Raw genomic sequence first — 19,780 nt, 5'->3', positions numbered from 1 at the left:
AATTGAATCTATATTTAGCTCTGTCTTGGCTACCCTGGGTACCACTCATTTATCCCAGGCCAGTAGGTCACAGGGGACAGCGCTCTAAAGTAAGTGGATGAGTTCTCAGGTCTTTGGAAGCAGGGACAAGCATTCCAGGCAGAGACAGGGTGAGGGGTGGGGGAGAACAGGAGACACGTTATGGAATGATGGCTGGCTGTGGTCAATGAGTCTGTGCCCCCTTCTCTAAAACATTTCAGTACTCTCTTCCTGGTGAGAAGCGGGTGTGCATACCTCATCCGATTCCTTTGGTGGAAGTCCTACCCCTAACCCAACTGCAGTGTCCCAAGCTGCAGACATCTTTTGCTGTGTATCTATGCATCCACCCGTCCCAGGGGACACATTGGGGTGGCCTAGTAGAAGAGGTGTCCATGAAGGCGCGGGGTCGGGTCCGGCATATTCCACTGTCCCCCATCCCGGGGCCTCCACTCCGGGCCGGGTGAGTCAGCCCCGGGCGGCTCCCGCGTCATCCCGGCCGCTCTGCTCCACGCTATTTCGGGCTCCGGGCGCTATAAATAGAGGTTCTCACAGCCTAGGCGAGCCGCCCCCCTCTCTGCTCGGGCCCCCTGCGTCCCCAGCCCGCCGCGATCGCCGTCACCACGGCTAAGTTTAGAGGCGGGTGGGGCCGCCGGCCTGGTCACCGCGCGCCCCCCACCCCACCTCCCCACCGCCGAGGGCGGAACCTTTGAGGGTCTCCAGCTGTCTAGTTACTTTTTGGTCCAAACCCCCAATTCTCCATCCCTCTGTAGTTCAGAGGAGACCCCCAAGTTGATACAGGAGGTGGAAGTTCAGGAGGAGAGCTGGACCGGGATAGCTGAGTGAGGAAAGTGGGATCATTTGAACTCACTCAAAGCCCCCGGAGAGGGAGGTTCTGGATCTGGGCATGCAAGGCTCGGTGCGGAAATTGAACACGGAAAGCAAACTTAGGGATGATGAAGAACTAAGAGCAACTTTTCCCGCCCTTGACTAATGCAAACGACTCCAAGTCTCAGCCGTGGGCGGCCGGGACGCAGGTTGGCTGCTGTAGGGATGCGCATCGCCTTCTCGCTGGGTCCTGAGCATTCCGCGTGGTCCAGCCCAACCCGCGGGGGAATCCTCTGCCGGGCCGCCGGCGACCCCGGGCGGTAGAGCCGAGAGTTGCAGGCTCAAGGCTTGGGATTCCCTCCACTCCCCCTCCGTGGGAGAAACGGAGTTAGGAGCCTACTTGGCTTGACAACTCAGGCACGCTCTCTGACTCTTCGTTTGGATTCAGAGACACGTGCCCTGGTACTTTATTTTTTAAATGGCATGGAATTCTATTTTGTTTTATGTGCATGAGTGTTTTGTGTGCCTGGTGGTGCCTGTGGAGGTCCCCTGGACCGGGAGTCTGAGATGGTTGTGAGCCACCCTGTGGATGCTCTGGAAGAGAGAGGAGTCAACGCTCTTAACCGCTGAGCTATTTCTCCAGTCCCTGGTCCTTTTCTGTATCCCTGGCTGATCTGGAACTCACTGTTGTAGACCAGACTGGCCTTGCACATTCACAGAGACCCGCCTGCCTCTGCCTCTCGAGTGCTGGCATTGAAGGCACGCGCCAATACGTCAGGGTCTGTCGTTGTAGTTGTTGTTCAGGGTCTTGCTTTGTGGCACAGGCTGGACTGAAAGTCACTATGTAGCACAAGCTAGTTTGGAACTTGCGGCAGTCCTCCTGCCTCAGTTTCCTCGGGGCTGGGTTTAAAGGTGTGCTGGTGGTTGCCACCACACCCCGCCGTCTTACTGCATCCTTCCAGCCTCAGCAAATGACTCCAGGTAGAGAAGCCAAGGAGTGCAGGGGAGACTCGCGTTGCAAAAGTTGGGTTTCTGCGTCTCCTTCACACAACGCACGGTTCAGGCGCGCCCTCTGGAGGCCAGGATTGTGAAGGGCGCTCTGGTTAGGTGGCCACTGAGCCCTTTTCTTTTCCTGTACAAGTAGGGTCAAGGGCTACTTACTACGAACTTTTTCCCCCCTCTTGAGACAGGGTCTCACTTTGTAGCTCTGGCTGTCCTGGAACTCACTCTGTAGACCAGGCTGTCCTCGAACTCACAGAGATCAGCCTACCTCTGCCTCCTGAGTGCTTGGGATTAAGGGTGTGCGCCACCATGCTCATATATTAACTGTTAATATGTTCTGCTGCCCCGCGTATCATATTTCCAAGGGTGTGGGGACAAGGCTCAGTGGTAGAGCCCCTGCCTAGAATGCCCAGTGTAGGCATGTGCTTGTACACATACACACACACACACACACACACACACACACACACACACACTCCATAACAAGGAAAATGTTAAAAATACATAGCGGATTACATATTGTAACCTTAGGGTAAGTCCTCCCTCAAAGCACCAGGACCAAAGGGATGTGGAGAACACGTTGGTAAATACATACAAAACCGGAGAATTCCCAAAGTATGAACCAGGAGGAAACATTTGCAATCTATGGAAGTGACTAACAGACTCGACACCCAAGCATCCCTCCAATAAATAGGCAGTAATAAAAAGATGCTCATCTCCTTTGCCTCCCCCCTTTTTAATTTTAAAAACTGTTAAATTGAATTGCTCATTTTGAAAAAAAAAATGGGCAAAGGATATGAGCCAGTCTTTAAAAAAAAAATGGGCAAAGGAAATGAGCAAGAACACAAAATATATAAGACCATTAAAATCACAAAACGATGCCCTATTTCCTTAGCAATCAGAGAACTACAAGTTGGAACAGGGTGAAATTCTCCTTTCAGGAAATGAGTAATACTAAGTCATCCACCGGGCCCCAGGTCTCTGATGTCCCTTCCTTCAGGAAGCCCGTTCTGACACCCGGGCTGGGTCAGGTGCTCTCCCCAACCAGGTCTCCACATCCTCTGCACTCTGCCGTGCCGGCCCTGCCCAGTGGTCTCGGCGGCCCCTGTTTGGGTGGGGACACGTCTGACGGTCCCACTGGACTGTAAGCCCTTGGGGGAGCCACAGCGGTCGCTGGCAGACGCTGTTCAGCGTGCAGGTGGGGAATGGCTTGCAATGAGTGAGTCAGCGTCAGTGGGCTGAGGTTCAGACCAAGCCACCCCGAAGGACGGGGAGGGCGTCCTCTATACCTCGCCTCCCTCTTCTCTCTCTTTTTTTTCCCCTTCCCCTCCCCCGCTCTCGTTTGATCTCTTCACTGAGCCCCGTTCGGGATCTGGGAACACAGGAAACGCTCCACCCGGCCTTGCAACAGGACCCCTTGGCTTCAAAGACTCCGAGGTGCCAAGGTCCACGCCTCTATGCGCCCGAAACCTCCCACGGTCCTCCAGGACCATAGAGAGCAGCGCGAAGACGGCGCCTCCCCCCGTCTACTCTCCTAGGGAGCAGCGAGACGAGCGGCGGGCCAGAGAGGCCGGAAGTGGGTCCAGCCAGGGGTCGTGCTGGCCGCGTTGGCGGTGCGTCGCCTCTACTCCCTTTGTGGCATCTTCCTGCAGGGCTCGGGGAAGACCAGGTGAGTTTGACAGCCAGCGCTCGGGTCCAGAGGCCGGGCAGAGGGGCGGGGCGGGTGGAGAGGTGGGGGGGTCGCGGGCTGATGATTGGCAGAGGAAGAGGCCAATCGTTGCCGAGGCTGAGACAAGGCCGAGACTGGGCGGGGCGAGCACATCCAGGTGGGCCCCTGGGGGCGGGGCCGACTGTCCCGGAGCGGGCGTGGGGCGGGGTAGTCGGCCAGTGGGCGGGGCTGCAGGGCCCATGGGCCAATCCGAAGTGGGGAGGCTGGAAGGGGCGGGCTCACGGGTTGGGCTCACGCTTCTGGAACCGAGCACCCTTTGGGGGGCACCTCTGCGAGCCGAGGTTCCCTCTGGGCGCCGGAAATGCTAACGTCCATGTCGCCACGCCTCTCAGGCCCCCGATGGACCCTGCGAAGGACGAGGGAGGGCGGCCGCAGCCCCCAGGGCCGCCCACCAGGAAGAAGTTTGTGATCCCACTGGAGGAAGACGAGATCCCTCCCGCAGGGGTAAGGGCGAGGACGTGGGGGCTGTTGGGAGTGAAGGGGACAACTAGGGAGCTCCGCGATCACGGTGTGCGTTTAGCCAACTTTGAGGTTTGAGTTGCTTTGGAAAAAATAGCCTGCTGTTTTCTACAAGCCTCGGTTTCCCCGGCTGTAAAATGGGACGGCAGGGTGGTAAAGAGAGGGCTAAGTCACAAGCTGTAGGCTGGCCAGTGGTGGTTTTGTTTGTTTGGTTTTGGTCTTTGAGATTGGGTCACATGTTTCCTGGGCTGTCCTTGAAATTGATATGTAGTTGAGGTTGGCCTTGAACCCTGTTCCTCCCGCCTATCCCTCCCAAGTGCTGGGATTACAGTAATGGGCCATCTTGGTTTTTTTGTTTGTTTTTGGTTTTTCGAGACAGGGTTTCTCGGTGTAGCTTTGGCGTCTTTCCTGGAACTTACTCTGTAGCCCAGGCTGGCCTCGAACTCACAGAGATCCGCCTGCTCTGCCTCCCGGGTGCTGGGATTAAAGGCGTGCGCCACCACTGCCCGGCCCATCCTGGTTTTTAAAAAACATTCATTATTTTATTTTATATGTGTGTAGTTTGCATGCAATATGTCTGAGTACTACATGCATGTACCTGCAGAGGCCAGAGGCGGGCATTGGATGCCCTGGAACTGGAGAGACAAGTCTTTTGAGCTGCCATATTCGAGCTGGGAATGGAACCCAGATCCTCTTGAAGGGCAGCCCGTGATGTGAACTGCCAAGCCATTTCTGCAGCCCCTAAAACATTTCTTTATGGTGTGTGTGTGTGTAAGTGAGGGTGTGTGCTATGGGCTCCTGTGAAGAAGGTGAAATAGATAACTTACGGGAGTCGGTTTTCTCCTCATACTGTTTGGGTCCTGGGGACTGAACAGAGGTCATGAAGTTTGGTGGCAAGCGCCTTTACCCATCCAGCCATCTTGCCAGCCTTTCTCTCTTCCTTCCTTCCTTCGTTCCTTTCTTCCTGAGCATTGCTATGGTGGGCCTGGCTGACCTAGAACTTGTAACAATACTCCTGCCTCCATCTCCCACATGCTAGGGCATTACAGGTGTAATCAACACAGTAATCTCTGCTGGGTTTTGTGTATGACGAGTATTCTGGGTTTTCTTTCTTTCTTTCTTTCTTTCTTTCTTTCTTTCTTTCTTTTTTTTTTTTTTTTTTGACTTTCAAGATATGAATTTGGATCTCACATTTTTCGTTGTTTTGTGTTTCCATTTATTTATGTCTCTGTGTGTCAGGGTATGCTTGCCATGGCACTTACGTGGAGGTCAAGGTACAGCTTTTGGGAGTCAGTTCTTTCCTCCTATCACGAAGCTCTCAGGCATTGAGCTTAGGTGGTCAGGTGCTGCTGTCCGCTGAGCCATCACCCGGGCCCCAGAGCTGATATTTAAGAATTGAACTTTTATACTTTAAGAAAGGGAAATTAGGGTTCTGGAGAGGTGGCTTAGCAGTTAAATGCACTGGCTGCTCTTGCAGAGGATGCAGGTTCAGGTCCCAGCACCCACATGGCAGCTCACAGCCATCTGTTACTCCAGTTCTAGGAGATCCAACACCGTCTTCTGAATGCTGAAGGCACCAGGAATGTACATGGTGCATGTATATCCATGAAGGCAAAACACTCAATACAAATAAAATAAAAATAAACCTATAAATTTAAAAAAGAAGCCAGGTGATGTTGGCGCATGCCTTTAATCTCAGCAGAGGAGGCAGAGGTGGGTGGATCTGTGTGAGTTCAAGGCCAGCCTGGACTACAGAGTGAGTCCCAGGACAGCCAGGGCTACACAGAGAAATCTTGTCTCAAAAACAAAACAAACAAATTTCAAAGGAAATGTGGAAGCTGGTGAGACAACTCACCCATTACGGGCACTTGCTGCTATCTTTAAAAACAAAACAACAACAACAAAAAACATCGGATTTTCTGCTCTTCCAGGAGACCTAAGTTTCGTTCACGCATCCATGTCAGGCAACTCACAACTGCCTGTAAGTCCAGCGTCAGGGATCTGACACCTTCTCCTGGCTTCTCCAGGCACCCACACCTGCACATATATGGCATACATATAAAGATACATACACAAATAAAAACAAGTCAATCTTAAGAAAAAAGAAATAAATCTGAGTCAGACGTGGTAGTAAGTTCCTGTAATCCCAGCACTGGGGAGACTGAGGCAGGAGGACCAGCACAAGTTCCAGGCTAGCCTGAGCCGTAAGTGTGTGACCCTGATTCAAAAACAAAGCAAAACAAGCCAGGTGTGGCGGTGCACTCGGGAGGCAGAGACAGGCAGATCTCTGAGTTTAAGGCCAGCCTGGGCTAAAAAGCCAGTCAGGGCTACACAGAGAGACCTTGGTTTTGTTTTTTTTTAAATTCTGGCAAAACTTCATTTCTGATGTCTTTTGGTAAATCGAAGGATCTGGCCGTGAGGAGAGGTGAGGGAATGGGCCGTGAGGACCACTGAGTGGAGGGGCAGCCTCTGCAAAGGCCTGGGGGTGGGGTGGGGGGGCAGTTCACACAGGTGTGCTTCCCGAGGCAGGGATGCACAGATCTAGGCCTCACGGCTCGGTTTTATTTTACTATTAGGCAGGGTCTCAGGTAGCCCAGGCTGGCCTTAGACTTACTATGTAAGTGAGTATGACTTGGAGTTCTGATCCTCCTGCCTCTGCCTCCCAGGGCTGGAAGGACACGTGTACATCACTCTGCCTGGCCCACACAGAGCTTTGCGCATGCTTAGACATGCACTGCACCAACCCAGCCAGAACCCAGCTGCCGTTTTGAGTTCTTGGCCCTGGAAAGCGTCGGGAAGAAGGACGCGAGTCTGGGGAGGTCGAGGGTCCTGGTTATCCTTCACAACCCCATCCTTCCTTTCTCTCCACAGGCCAAGCCCTTGTTCAGATCTTCACGGAACCCCACCCCGGCAACCCCAGCCCAGGCGGCCCCTCAGTCATATGCTGAGTACGCCATTGCCCAGCCTCCAGGAGGCGCTAGGGCCACAGGGCCCACAGGTTCTGAACCTGTGAAGGGAGAGAACCCCAGCCAGACCCTAAAAACAGGAGCGAAATCCAGTAGCATCCTTGTGAGCCCCCGGCAGGTGAGCGGGGAGATGGAGCGCTGGGGGGTGGTTTCTGGTGGGAAACCCTGTTACAGGGATTAGTGTTGGGATCAGTGGAAGGAGGTCTGAGGTTCACACACTTTGTTCTCAGTAGTTTGTTCATTCCTTCATTCATCACTTCATTCATTTGTTAATCTCTTCCTGTATTCATTCATTGATATATACGTTCCATCATTCATGCGTTCACTTATTCCTTTATTGGTGCATAAATTCCTGTATGTATTCATTTGTTCCTTCATTCGTATATACATCCCTTCATTCATTCCTTCATTCATGCGTTCATCCGTTCTTTATATACCTTCCCCACTATTCATGTATTCAGCGATGGCTCGTGGGTTGGGAGTGGCCCGGCCCTTCCTGCTAGGGCTGTCACTCTGCTCCTGTCCCCAGGTTTGTTACTGAGTCGGAACCCACAGGGAGAACACTCAGTGAACTGCTGCCCAGGCAGAGGAGTAGCTGTTGATGTGGGTGCTGGGGACCCCCACTCAGAGCTGCGTTTTACTGATGTTATCACTTTATCAGTGAGCCCCATATTTATTTATTTATCTAGAGAAGGTCTAAATATGTCTCACTATGTAGCCCCGGCTGTCGTGGAACTCACTCTGTAGACCAGGATGACCTCAAACTCTGTCTCCTGGGAACTGGGATTAAAGGTGTGCGCCACCACCACCCGGCTGTATAATGAAGGATTTTGATTTCTGTGGTAGCTTAATTACCTCGTGCATTCATTCATTCATTCCTTTGTATGTTCATTCATTCATCTGTCCATGCATTTAATGCCTGGGGTGTCATGGCATAGGAGGGACATTGCCTGCAGCCTCCACACTCTCCTCCACACTCCCGCCCTCTGGGACCTCCCATGCACCCAGCCACAGGGAAGCTCTTGAACTTGGTCCTTTTGGGTTATGGTAGATTACATCATAGGCTGGCATTGGTGCCATCCCTAGGTATTGGTGAACCCTCAGCCTTTGGTGGAGGTGGGGGTTGGGCAGACAATCCCAATCCTGAATTGTGAGCTTGGGTCCTCTGTGTACCAGTATCTGTTCTGGGCCAGACAGGAGCCACTGTGAGTCACCCGGGACAACACAAGGTGTTCCCGTCCCTCAGGAATCCCACAGGGCTTCGGAAGTCCATGACAGATGCTATCTGTCACTCAGGAAATTCCAGAAGTCTTAAGAATCGGGGTCAAGGTACATGTAGCAGAACCAAAGGCTGCCTTTGTCCCATCCACAAGGGCTTCAGGAGAGCCAGATCTGGAAGCAGGGGGCAGAGTCCAGGTGACCACAAGATCCTGGTCACTGCTGTGTCCCCGGCATGGCTTAGAGCTCGGCTTGCCCGAACAGTTTCCGTCCTGGGCTGTTGAGGACACTGTCGGGAGTACAGGAGGGAAGCTGGACAGGACATGTTCAAGGCCTGCCTCCTCCTGGGGGCACTGGGGAGCCACGAAGGAGCTTAGCTGACGCCTCTGGTTATCATTTGCAGGGTGGCCACGAGGCTGTATGATGGTGGCCTCAGTCAGGGAGGTGCTGTGGTGGCAGAGAAGGGGTGTTGACAAGGTGCAGATTCCACCAGAGGAGGGAAAGAGAGGTGCAGGACAGGCCTGGGGTTCTGGAAGCCGGGCCCTCCCTAGGAGGGGCAAGTGTGGATGTTGCTGAGGTTGCAGTGAGGGCCGACATTCAGAAGTTAGGAGGACTGGTTAATGCTGGTACAGAGGGTGTGCGTGTGCGCGCGCGTGTGTGTGTGTGCGTGTGTGTGTGTGTGTGTGCGTGTGTGCGTGTGTGTGCGCGTGTGTGCGCGCGCGTGTGTGTGTGTGTGTGCGCGCGTGTGTGTGTGTGTGTGCGTGTGTGTGTGCGCGCGCGTGTGTGTGTGTGTGTGTGTGCATGTGTGCATGTGTGCATGTGTGTGTGTGTATACGTGTGCGTGTGCGTGTGTGTGTGTGTGCATGTGTGTGTGTGTATACGTGTGCGTGTGCATGTGTGTGTGTACGTGTGTGCGTGTGTGTGTGTGTGTATACGTGTGTGTGTGTGTGTGTGTGTGTGTGTGCGCGTATGTGTGTATGGGGTGGAAGGAGAGAGCTAACATTCAGATTCCAGGTCTTAGGGTGGGAAGAAGGGGTGGGGCAGGGGCTAGCCTTCATCTTAGTTCAAGGGTCACCCCGTAAGTGGCTTCTGCTGTCTCCCTTGGCAGAGGGGCAACCCTGTGTTGAAGTTCGTGCACAGCGTGCCCTGGGAATTCAGTGAGGTGACTCCTGACTATGTGCTGGGCCAGAGCACCTGCGCCCTTTTCCTCAGGTGAGCTCCGGGTGCTTTGAAGGTTCGAGTCCTGTCCTGTAGTTTTTGCATTTTGAGCCGTTCTGTGGGACAATTGTAAGTCAGTGTTGTGGGCTGTGGGCATGTGCATGGCTCTGTGTTGAAGAAGGGGTTGTGGCCTATAATTGTCCAGAGCAAAAATAGCTGGGGCTAGACCCCAGGTTGTGAGGGAGGAGGGTTGGGGCTGGACCCCTGGGTCAGAGGGAGGAGGGCTGGGCCTGGACCCCCAGGTCTGAGGGAGGAGGGCTGGGCCTGGATCCCGGGTCTGAGGGAGGAGGGCTGGGCCTGGACCCCGGGTCTGAGGGAGGAGGGCTGGGCCTGGATCCCTGGGTCTGAGGGAGGAGGGCTGGGGTCTGGATCCCTAGGTCTGAGGGAAGAGGGCTGGGCCTGGATCCCTGGGTCTGAGGGAGGAGGGCTGGGCCTGGACCCCTGGGTCTGAAGAGGAGGGCTGGGCCTGGATCCCTGGGTCTGAGGGAGGAGGGCTGGGCCTGGACCCCTGGGTCTGAGGGAGGAGGGCTGGGCCTGGACCCCTGGGTCTGAGGGAGGAGGGCTGGGGCTGGACCCTGGGTCTGAAGAAGGGAGGTTGGGCTTCTGTATCTGAGGTAGGAGACCTGGGGTCTATATTCCTGGGCTGGAGGGAGAAGGGCGGGGTCCTGACTCGAGGGAAGAAGCCGAGTCCATCCTCCCAGAGGACTCCAGCCAGGCTGCCCTTCCCTGCCATGACCCTTCCTTGAAGTCCGTCTTCTGGGTTGACTCCCTGGGCCTCGGGGACACGGAGACCCTCAACCTGTCCCCTTCCCTGTCTCCACAGCCTCCGCTACCACAACCTCCATCCAGACTACATCCACGAACGGCTGCAGGGCCTGGGGAAGACCTTTGCCCTGCGCGTGCTGCTGGTCCAAGTGGATGTGGTAAGCAGGGCTGTCGCGGCTGGCCGTCCTCTTTCCATGCAGCCGCGGCGTGGAGTTAACGCGTGGGCTGCCGAATCCCTCTTAAGACAAAACACCTAAAACTCAACGAGGAATGGATTTTCAGCTGAAATTGCCGCAGGAAAGACAGCATGGGCTACAGGGTGGGGAGGCAAGTTGTTAGACCAGAGGTGGTGGCGCATCCCTGCCATCTGATCTCAGCATGGGCTACAGAGAGGGGCTTTGACTCAAATAGAATTAAAGGTCGGATTCCTAGCTCAACAGGAGAGCCCCTGCCTAGAATCCCCCAGTGAGGGGCTGGGGTGTGGCTCAGTGGTAGAGCCCCTGCCTAGACTCCCCCAGTGAGGGGCTGGGGTGTGGCTCAGTGGTGGAGCCCCTGCCTAGAATCCCCCAGTGAGGGGCTGGGGTGTGGCTCAGTGGTAGAGCCCCTGCCTAGAATCCCCAGTGAGGGGCTGGGGTGTGGCTCAGTGGTAGAGCCCCTGCCTAGAATCCCCAGTGAGGGGCTGGGGGTGTGGCTCAGTGGTAGAGCCCCCGCCTAGAATCCCCCAGTGAGGGGCTGGGGTGTGGCTCAGTGGTAGAGCCCCTGCCTAGAATCCCCCAGTGAGGGGCTGGGGTGTGGCTCAGTGGTAGAGCCCTGCCTAGAATCCCCAGTGAGGGCTGGGGTGTGGCTCAGTGTAGAGCCCCTGCCTAGAATCCCCCAGTGAGGGGCTGGGGTGTGGCTCAGTGGTAGAGCCCCTGCCTAGAATCCCCCAGTGAGGGGCTGGGGGTGTGGCTCAGTGGTGGAACCCCTGCCTAGAATCCCCCAGTGAGGGGTGGGGTGTGGCTCAGCGGTAGGGCATCTGCCTAGAATCCCCCAGTGAGGGGTGGGGTGTGGCTCAGCGGTAGGGCATCTGCCTAGCGTGCACTAGGTTTGTTCCACAGCATCGTAAGAGTTAAAGCTTACTCCGTGCCCCTTCACCACTCCATGACTTCCCTAAGTATCTCTTAGGTCTTGTTCTTTGTCATGTCAGATCCACAGCTTCTCCCTTCAGCCACCATCCTTTATTTATTTATTTTTTTAAAAATTATTTATTTTTATTTTATGTGCATTGGTGTTTTGTCTGTATGTATGTATGTATGTGTGAGGGTGTCAGGTCCCCTGGAACTGGAGTTACATGTCTGTGAGCTGCCATGTGGGTGCTGGGAATTGGACCTGGGTCCTCCGGAAGAGCAGCCAGTGCTCTTAACTGCTGAACCATCTCTCCAGCCCTTATTTTGGCTTTGTTTTTGTTTTTTTGAGAAGGGTTTCTCTGCATAGTTTTGGTGCCTGTCCTGGAACTCACTCTGTAGGTCAGGCTGGCCTCGAACTCAGAGATCCCCCTGCCTCTGTCTCTCTAGTGCTGGAATTAAAGTCATGCGCCACCACCCAGCTCATTCTTTTTTTTTTTCCTTAAGACAAAGTCTCACAACACAGGCTGGCCTAGAAGTCACGGCAACCTCCTGCCCCAGCCTCCTGAGTGCTAGCATTAAAGCTTGAGCCCAGCATGCTCACCTGTCTGGCCTTCAGTCCTAACCCTCCTTTCATAATAGCAGCTGGATGGGTCCCCATGCCTGGATCTCCTGTCTGCCTCCTCTTGCTCAAAACTCTTCTCAGCTCCCGAGCCCCCACCACCACGTTCTCCTCCCTTTCACGGCGAGTGAGGGCCTGTGAGACGTGACCTCCACTTGGCTCCCCACACTCACATCTAAGCTTCTTCTTTTTTTTTTTTTTTTTTGAGACAGGGTTTCTCTGTAGTTTTGGTGCCTGTCCTGGATCTCACTATGTAGACCAGGCTGGCCTGAAACTCACAGAGATCCGCCTGCCTCTGCCTCCTAAGGGCTGGGATTAAAGGCGTGCGCCACCACCGCCCGACACATCTAAGCTTCTTTATTGGATATTTTTTTAAAGTACTTGAGAAGTACTTTTTACATTTATTTATTTGTTTGTGGGTGCGTACCTGTGGACACACAACTTTTGGGGGGTGGTTCTCTCCTCTCTTGTGGACCTCGGGGATAGGATTCAGGTGGTCGGTCTGAAGACTGGCACCTTCAGCCCCCGAGGGTGGAGATGCCGGTGAAGCCCTGCACATCCACTGTGATTGAGTGACTGATTGATCGGTTGAGGCAGGCTTCCTCACTGGGACCTGGGGCACCACAGCACTGAGATTAGCGTACCACCATACCCAGGTTTTTGGTCCCTGCCGGCCGCTGTGGCTTTCCCGGCTGTGCCGTCTTCCCCACCCAGCTGTTGGGTTCTCCCATTGTGAACCCCTGCGGTCTCCCAGGTCTCTACTTCTGCCTTTCCTCTCCTCCAGAAAGACCCTCAGCAGGCCCTGAAGGAGCTGGCCAAGATGTGCATCTTAGCGGACTGTACCCTGGTCCTGGCCTGGAGGTGAGACAGACCCCTCCCACCCCCCACCGCACGGCCTGTCCAGCCTGTGAGGCGGATCCTAAACCAGGCATGGTGGCACAATCCCAGTTCTGGGGAGTCCAAGGCAGGCGGGTCAAGAGTTCAAGGCCAGCCTGGGCTAATGAGACCTGGGGTCTCCCACCTCCATGGATGCCTAGTGCAGGCACTGCCTCTCTGAGCCCTAACAGTCTCAGTGTGTAAGATGGGGTCTTCTCTAGTTTTTTTGTTTTGTTTTTTGAGACAGGGTTTCTCTGTGTAACAGTCCTGGCTGTCCTGGAACTTGATTTGTAGACCAGGCTGGCCTCGAACTCACAGAGATCCGCCTGCCTCTGCCTCCCGAGTGCTGGGATTAAAAGTGTGCGCCACCGCCGTCCAGCAAGGTTTTTTTTTTTTTTTTTTTTTTTTGTAGTTGTAAGTACCAAGGCAGGTGACAGAGGCCAGGCGTGTCCAGCTTAGACCAGATGACTGAAGGAATTTTGTAGCTAGTGTTTCCGGTTTGTTCTGTTTCCCAAAGTCTCCATAGCCAAGGCTATCCTAGAACACAGCAGTCTGCCTGCCTCAGCCTCCTGCATGCTGGGATTGAGTGTGTGCCACCATACCTGGTTTCGATGTCTAGATCTCTAGAGGTCATTTAATTGGCTCACCAACAAAACCACAAATGATAGTCTATTTGGGGAAGAAAAAAAAAGATGCCCCTTCCCCACACTATAAGTAAAATTAAAGCTGGTAAATGAACAGCTTTCGACTTAGGAAGAGACACTGCAGTGTTTGGGGTGCTGGGACGGGCTCCCCTGGCAGCGCTTCCCGCTTCCCGGCATGGGAGAATCCCCGGGCTCTGTCGCTGCACTGCGTAAACCTGGTATAGTGGCTTACACCTGTAATTCCTGCACTCCAGGGGGTGGAAACTGGAAAACCAGGAGGGCAGTGCAATCGAGTTAAGTAAGCAGTTCAAAGCCAGCCTGGGATACATGAGACCCTGTCTCAGAAAGAAAGTCTTAGGCAGGGTGTGGTGGTGGACATCTGTAATCCTAGCACTCAGTAGACTGAGGCAGGAGGATCAGTTCAACATAGTGAGATCCTGTGGTGGGAGAGCGAATGCAAGAAAAAGGGAGATTGGAGTGTGGCTCAGTGGCAGAGCCCCTGCCTAGAATCCCCCAGTGAGGGGCTGGGGTGTGGCTCAGTGGTGGAGTCCCTGCCTAGAATCCCCCAGTGAGGGGCTGGGGGTGTGGCTCAGTGGTGGAGTGTGTAGCTCTACTGTATCCTGAGCTCTGTCCCCAGAATGACTAAGAAGTGTGTGAGAACCTACCCTGTAGGGGTCACTGCTGAGGACAGGAGTTGGGGCTGGGATTGGCCTAGTTTGGGAATTGTTAGTCGTCCTATAATGGAGAATCCTGAATGACAGCCCCCACCCCAGCTGACCTGTGTCCTGTACCCAGCGCGGAGGAAGCAGGGCGGTACCTGGAGACCTACAAGGCTTATGAGCAGAAGCCCGCCGACCTCCTCATGGAGAAGCTGGAGCAGAACTTCCTGTCCCGGGTGAGACTGCCTCCTTTGTTCTTCTGCGCCTCCTGACCCTGAAGTGGCCTGTTCAAAGCGAGTCCATCCACACTGACACCCTCCTTCCCTGTCCAGCCTTCCTCATCCTCTCCTACCAGCCTGAAAGGTCTTTCAAGTACAAACCAGACCTTGTCCCGCTTAGCTCTGACTCCTAGGCATCTACCATCCCATTCCCTCTGCTAGAATCTGTTTCCCATGCCAGCTCTGATGCTGCCTCCTCCAGGAAGCCCTCCTTCGTCCTCTCAGCCTGGTAGCCCAGAGTACCAGGCTGGAAGCATCCTGACCCTGCTGTGACTGCAACAGCACCCAGTGGCCTCTTGGAGGTTATTTTGTAAACGAATCGATAACTTTCAGTGCTTATGAGGGATTCTGCATTTATGTCTTTCTGGGTGTTCCCCTGGGAAGTGGTCCAGCCACAGGGCCCACTGGCAGAGAGGGGCAGCGTCCACAGCTGCACCCACTCTTCCTACACTGGCTCCACATCGAGTGTAACCCTGGGGGAGGCGCTCCCCTTTTCCCAAGGGAAGCAGAGGGAGCAGAGACTTAACTGACAAGGAGCTGGTGTCACCCGGCCCTGCCCGTCCAGCCATGTGAAAAGCCAGCAGTCCGGGCCACGCCTCTAACCCCAGCACCAGAGAGGCAGAAGCAGGTGGATCTCCGGGAGTTCAGGCCAGCCTGGGCTACCCAATTGTAGGCCAGTCAGGGAGGGATACACCTGGAGACCTTGTCTCAAAGTGAGTCACCCAGGGTGGGTGCTTGGAACTGAACTTGGGTCCTCTGGAAGGGCGGGGTGTGCTCTTAATCGACGAGCCATCTCTCCAGCCTCCTTTTGCTTCTGGAGTCAGTATCTCGGCCGTGGACCAGGCTGGCCTCAGTCTTTCGGGAATCCTCCTGCACCTGCCTTCCAAGCACTACTCATAGGCTGTCCTGACACCCAGGTCCCGAGGAAAGACCCTGTCTCTTTCCCTTCCAGGCCACCGAGTGTCTGACCACCGTGAAGTCAGTCAACAAGACGGACAGCCAGACCCTCCTGGCCACGTTTGGAGTAAGAGGCCCCCTGGGCGTCCCCTGACCTCCCCACAGTCCCACACCTCCCCGGGGACATCCTGGGGCCCCTGCAGCAGGGACAGGCTAGGGTGTGGAGCGCACTGCCCCTAACCCCTCGATTCCACATTTCAGTCCCTCGAACAGCTCTTCACTGCGTCACGGGAGGATCTAGCCTTGTGCCCGGGTCTGGGCCCCCAGAAGGTGAGAACTCTGGGGGAGGATACAGGGGTTGGAGGGGGGATGAGCCCCAAATCAATGAACCTGGAAATTCTGTTAAATCAGTGGTCCTCAACCTGTGGGTCGTGACCCCTTTGGGTGGGGGGGCAAATGACAGGTCACCTGGCCATCAGAAAAACACATATATTTACACTGTGATTCATAACAGTAGTACAGTTAGTTTGAGGTAGCAAGGAAATCGTTTTATGATTGGGGTCAGCACAGCATGAGGAACTGTATTCAAAGTCGCAGTGTTAGGAAGCTGAGAACCACTGTATTAAGTGACTTGTTTTTAGACAGGGTCTTAATATAGAGCTCTAGCTGGCCTGGGTCTCACTATAGACTAGGATGGGCCTGGACTCAGCTCCCCCGGCTTCTCCTGCTGAGATCACAGGCATGAGCCACCATGCTTGGTTTAAAGGCTCCGTGAAAGTTTTTCTGGGGGCTGAGAATGTAGCTGGATTGGTAGAGCACTTTCTTAGCATGCACAAAGCCCTGATGGATCCCCAGCACTGCCTAAACTAAGCATGGTGGCTACTTGGATAAGACAGAAGGATCTGAAGTTCAAAGTCATCCTTGGCTAGACAGCTAGCTGGGCCAGCCCAGGCAAATAAGGCTTTGTTTCTTTTACTTGATTTTTTGAGACTTTCTTACGTAGCTTAATATGTAGCTGAGGTTGGCCTTGTACTTCTGATCTTCCGGACTCAGCCTCCCAAGTGTTGAGATTACAGGGTGTGGGCCACCCTCCTGCCTTATTCTATTCATTTATTCAAGACAGGGTCGCTCTGCGTAGCCCAGGCTGTCCTGGAACTCAGAGATCCACCTGTGTCTGCCTCCAGAGTGCTGGGAGTTAAGATGCGGCCACCACAATGGACTAGTTTTACGGTTCTAAATGGTCCGTTTGCATCTGCCCCTCACACATGGGGAAACTGAGGCCCAAAGGGTGGCAGAGCCCAGCCTCCAGGCTAGTCTCAAGTAGAACCCAGACCTGCAAAGCTCCACCCTAGGAGAAAAAGAGCCACAATGCACTCTAAGAAAAGTAAGCAAGCAGCCTCTTTAATGACAAGCCCTTTCCCTCCCTGCCCTTAGGCCCGCAGGCTCTTCGACGTCCTACACGAACCCTTCCTCAAAGTGCCCCGATGACCACTGCCACCCAGGCTCCAGAGTCACAATAAAGCGTTTTCCAGGCCCAGGCTCCTGCTGGATGTACTGGCGTGTTTCCGTGAGGGGAGGGCTCATCTCTTCCCCGCAGCCAATTCCTGACAGCCCTCCTGAGGCCACCTCGGTTCCCCAGGGTGTTATTGGGGCTCTTCGGCTCTATTTCCTGTCCTATGGGAGACATCTCTCAGTGGGGAACGGTCCTTACACCCCACGTTCCTGATCCTTTTTCTTCTTTTTCTTCTTCTTTGTGGATCCCTGAGCTGCTCCGGCCTCAGGTTCCTCAGATTCTCTTGGGTCGGTCATCTCCGACAGGGGCTCTATCGCCTCCTCTCCTTTCTCTTTCTCCTTGCTGGGTGCTGGAGCCACCTGCGGCTCAAAGTCAGCTGGAAGCGCAGCCTCTGTCACCTCTGCCCCCGAGGCCAGTGCCTCACCCCGCCACTTTTCCTTCTTCTTCTTCTTCTTGGGGGACACAGGCGCTGCCTCAGCCTGAAGCCCCTGTTCTGAAAGTTCAGGCTCTACGATCACTCCAGGGAGCCCCATCTCTGGCTCCATCACCAAATTCTGCCTCTTTTCTTTTCTCCTCTTCTTTGTGGGAGGCAGTGGGATGGCTTCCTCCTGGGGTTCCTCAGCGACCTGTGGCTGAGAGCCAGCCATGGTGCCCTCGGCTGCCTCCATCCCCTCGGCCTCCTTCTGCCTCTTCCTCTTCTTGGTGGGGGACAGGACGGTCCCATCAGCAGGCTGTGTTTCCGCCACAGGTTCCGGCTGGAATGTCTCTGCCCCCTTGGACTTGCTCTTCCTCTTCTTGCTGCTGGTGGCAGATGGGATTGGCAGTCCCAGAGGCTCTGCCATCTGTGCCACGGGCTCCATCGCCTCGGCCTCCATCATCTCTACCTCATCCACCTGATGCTTCTTTTTCTTCTTCTTCCTCATACCCACTTCTAAGCCACCCCAGGCCGTGTCCACCTCCGTGGCCCCATGCCCGTTCACTGCCTCCGGAATGGCTGAGGCCTCTGCCACCTTTCTCTTCTTTTTCCTCTTCCCTGAAGTGGGTGACCTCAGAGCCAGGACCGACCCAGGCCCCGTGACCGGAGGGCTGCCTCCAAAGGCAGAAAACCGAGGCCGGAGGCCGGCGGGGATCTGAGGTGGCAGGCTGGTGGGGATGGGCTGCAGAGGGACCCGAGAGATCAGGTATTTCTGAGGACCCTCCATGATCCTTAAGCTTCCATGGGGGGCTGGGGCACAGGCGAGTCTACCTCCTGCCTCCGATGACGACGCCAGCAAGGTGGCTTCTCCCGCCTGGGGGCTGCTGGTCAGGACCCGGTATCGGCACCTCTGGCCATCCAGTTTGCCCTTAACAGTCTTGGAGCCAGAGAGAGGCACATGCCTTCCATTGAGGCTGAGGAGAGAAAGGATAAGGCAGGGGCTGACTAGATCCTCTGCAGAGCGGGAGGTTGGAGCCCCACGCAGCTTTTCTGGGCGAGGGTGCAGCTCAGCCCTGGAGCCCCGAGTTCTGTTTGCTGCCTCAACTAACTAATCAACTTGTATTGTGTGGGGTCTGCGTGACGTCTAGTACTCCTAACCAGCCTGCACCGCCTCCCAGGGACTTCAGATAGACACGGGCCACAAGTCCCGGCTTTCTTTCTTTTTATTGTTTGGTTTCTCGAGACAGGGTTTCTCTGTAGTCTGAGCTGCCCTGGAACTCACTCTGTAGACCAGGCTCAAGACCATCATCAAACTCAGAGATCCACCAGCCTCTGCCTCCTGAGTGCTGGTGGAAGGCGTGTGCCGCCACTGCTGGGCTCCTGGCTGTTTCTTCAGACAGACTCTGTGTACTCATGATGGCCTTGAAGCCTACCATTGTCCTGCCTCAGCCTACTGCCCCCCATTACTGGCTAAGTAATATTTAAGGTGAGCAGGGATACGGGATGAGCCTCAGACGTGGAGTGTGTGTGTGTGTGTGTGTAGCATGAATTGGCCCTGGATTTGATCACCAGCACTGCATAAAACGGGGTGCGGTGGCTGTACTTGGGAGGTGGAGGCAGGAGGATCTGAAGTTTAATTACTGCATGGGACATAAGATTCTCCAAAACAAGCTGAGCTGTAATGGTGCACGCCTTTAATCCCAGCACTGAGAGGCAGAGGCAGGCGATCTCCGTGAGTTCGAGGTCAGCCTGATCTACAGAGGGAGTTCCAGAACAGGCTCCGAAGCTACACAGAGAAACCCTATTTCGAAAAAAAACCAACCAAACAAACAACAAACCCGATTCTCCAAAACAAAAGGGAGTATATGACACCCACTTGTAGACCCAGTACTCAAGAACCAAGGCCGCCAACCGGCAGGGACCGGAGGTGGCCGGCTTGTGGGAATGGGCTACAGAATGAGGCTAACACAAAGTAGCACTTCCGCGTTGCTCAGATTTGCTGTCTTAAGTTGTACGTTCACGGTCTGGGGTGGGTCCAGCCCCTGGGGTGTGTGTGGGGTGGGGGGTACTGCCAGGAGGTGTCCTGGGAACGAGCACTCACCACTGTGGGGCGAAGTCTGCAGGCGCTCGGATGAGCCACAGTTCCGTGTCTGGAAGTGTCAAAGCCTCCAAGGAGAAACGAGGGGAACCCGAGTTTGGAGAAGCCGCCGTAAAGTTGGGGGGGCAGGAGAACGGAGCGGCACCTGCGAGGAGAAACGGGGTGTAGGTCCTTTCGACACTGCCAGGTGCCTCCCGGGGCGGCCCCTCCCCGCGGGCCCCCCACCCAGTCCCTTTTGTACCCGGATCCTCCCGGGCCCCCTTCCCCTGCACCGGCTCCCGCTGCACTCACCGGAGGCCGGGGTGCCCGCCATCCCCACTCGGGAGGAGCCCACGCAGGACCTGCGCCGATCGCGGCCCACCACGTGGACCCCGGAGGTGGAGTCACGCCGGAAGCGTCCAAGTCGCGTGGGAGGGTGGGGGCGTGGCTCGGCGCCTGTCACTCCATCTACGGAACCGAGCCAATCTCCACTTTT

General features: G+C 55.1%; 2 protein-coding genes across 4 annotated transcripts in view; one reads left to right on the top strand and one right to left on the bottom strand.

The window, feature by feature from the left end:
- Positions 1–16,819, top strand: part of Ercc1 (ERCC excision repair 1, endonuclease non-catalytic subunit) — a 37,173-nt gene extending 20,354 nt beyond the window's left edge. The window contains exons 2-11 of one of the 3 annotated variants that reach the window (XM_028893812.2): positions 3,205–3,514; positions 3,907–4,018; positions 6,905–7,117; positions 9,326–9,429; positions 10,259–10,358; positions 12,710–12,786; positions 14,241–14,340; positions 15,335–15,406; positions 15,541–15,609; positions 16,714–16,819. In XM_028893812.2, coding sequence (XP_028749645.1) covers positions 3,914–4,018; positions 6,905–7,117; positions 9,326–9,429; positions 10,259–10,358; positions 12,710–12,786; positions 14,241–14,340; positions 15,335–15,406; positions 15,541–15,609; positions 16,714–16,767 — 894 coding nt within the window. In that variant the 5' untranslated portion in view covers positions 3,205–3,514; positions 3,907–3,913 and the 3' untranslated portion in view covers positions 16,768–16,819. Of the gene's footprint in view, positions 1–2,333; positions 3,515–3,784; positions 4,019–6,904; positions 7,118–9,325; positions 9,430–10,258; positions 10,359–12,709; positions 12,787–14,240; positions 14,341–15,334; positions 15,407–15,540; positions 15,610–16,713 lie in introns of those variants that run through there. The other 2 variants (XM_028893813.2, XM_028893814.2) reach the window with 2 other exon arrangements.
- On the bottom strand, positions 16,654–19,707 carry Polr1g (RNA polymerase I subunit G). Its single transcript, XM_028893811.2, has 3 exons — positions 19,597–19,707; positions 19,309–19,450; positions 16,654–18,181 (listed from the first exon to the last, which is right to left on the bottom strand). Exons 1-3 carry the CDS (start codon positions 19,616–19,618, stop codon positions 16,987–16,989), a joined length of 1,359 nt encoding a protein of 452 aa, XP_028749644.1. The 5' UTR covers positions 19,619–19,707; the 3' UTR covers positions 16,654–16,986.
- Between the last annotated feature and the right edge of the window lie 73 nt (positions 19,708–19,780).

This window comes from Peromyscus leucopus, chromosome 1 (genome assembly GCF_004664715.2).
Source record: "Peromyscus leucopus breed LL Stock chromosome 1, UCI_PerLeu_2.1, whole genome shotgun sequence".
Lineage (NCBI taxonomy): Eukaryota > Metazoa > Chordata > Mammalia > Rodentia > Cricetidae > Peromyscus > Peromyscus leucopus.
The sequence above is the reverse complement of the archived record's forward strand: the minus strand, read 5'-3'. Positions and strand labels throughout refer to the sequence as shown.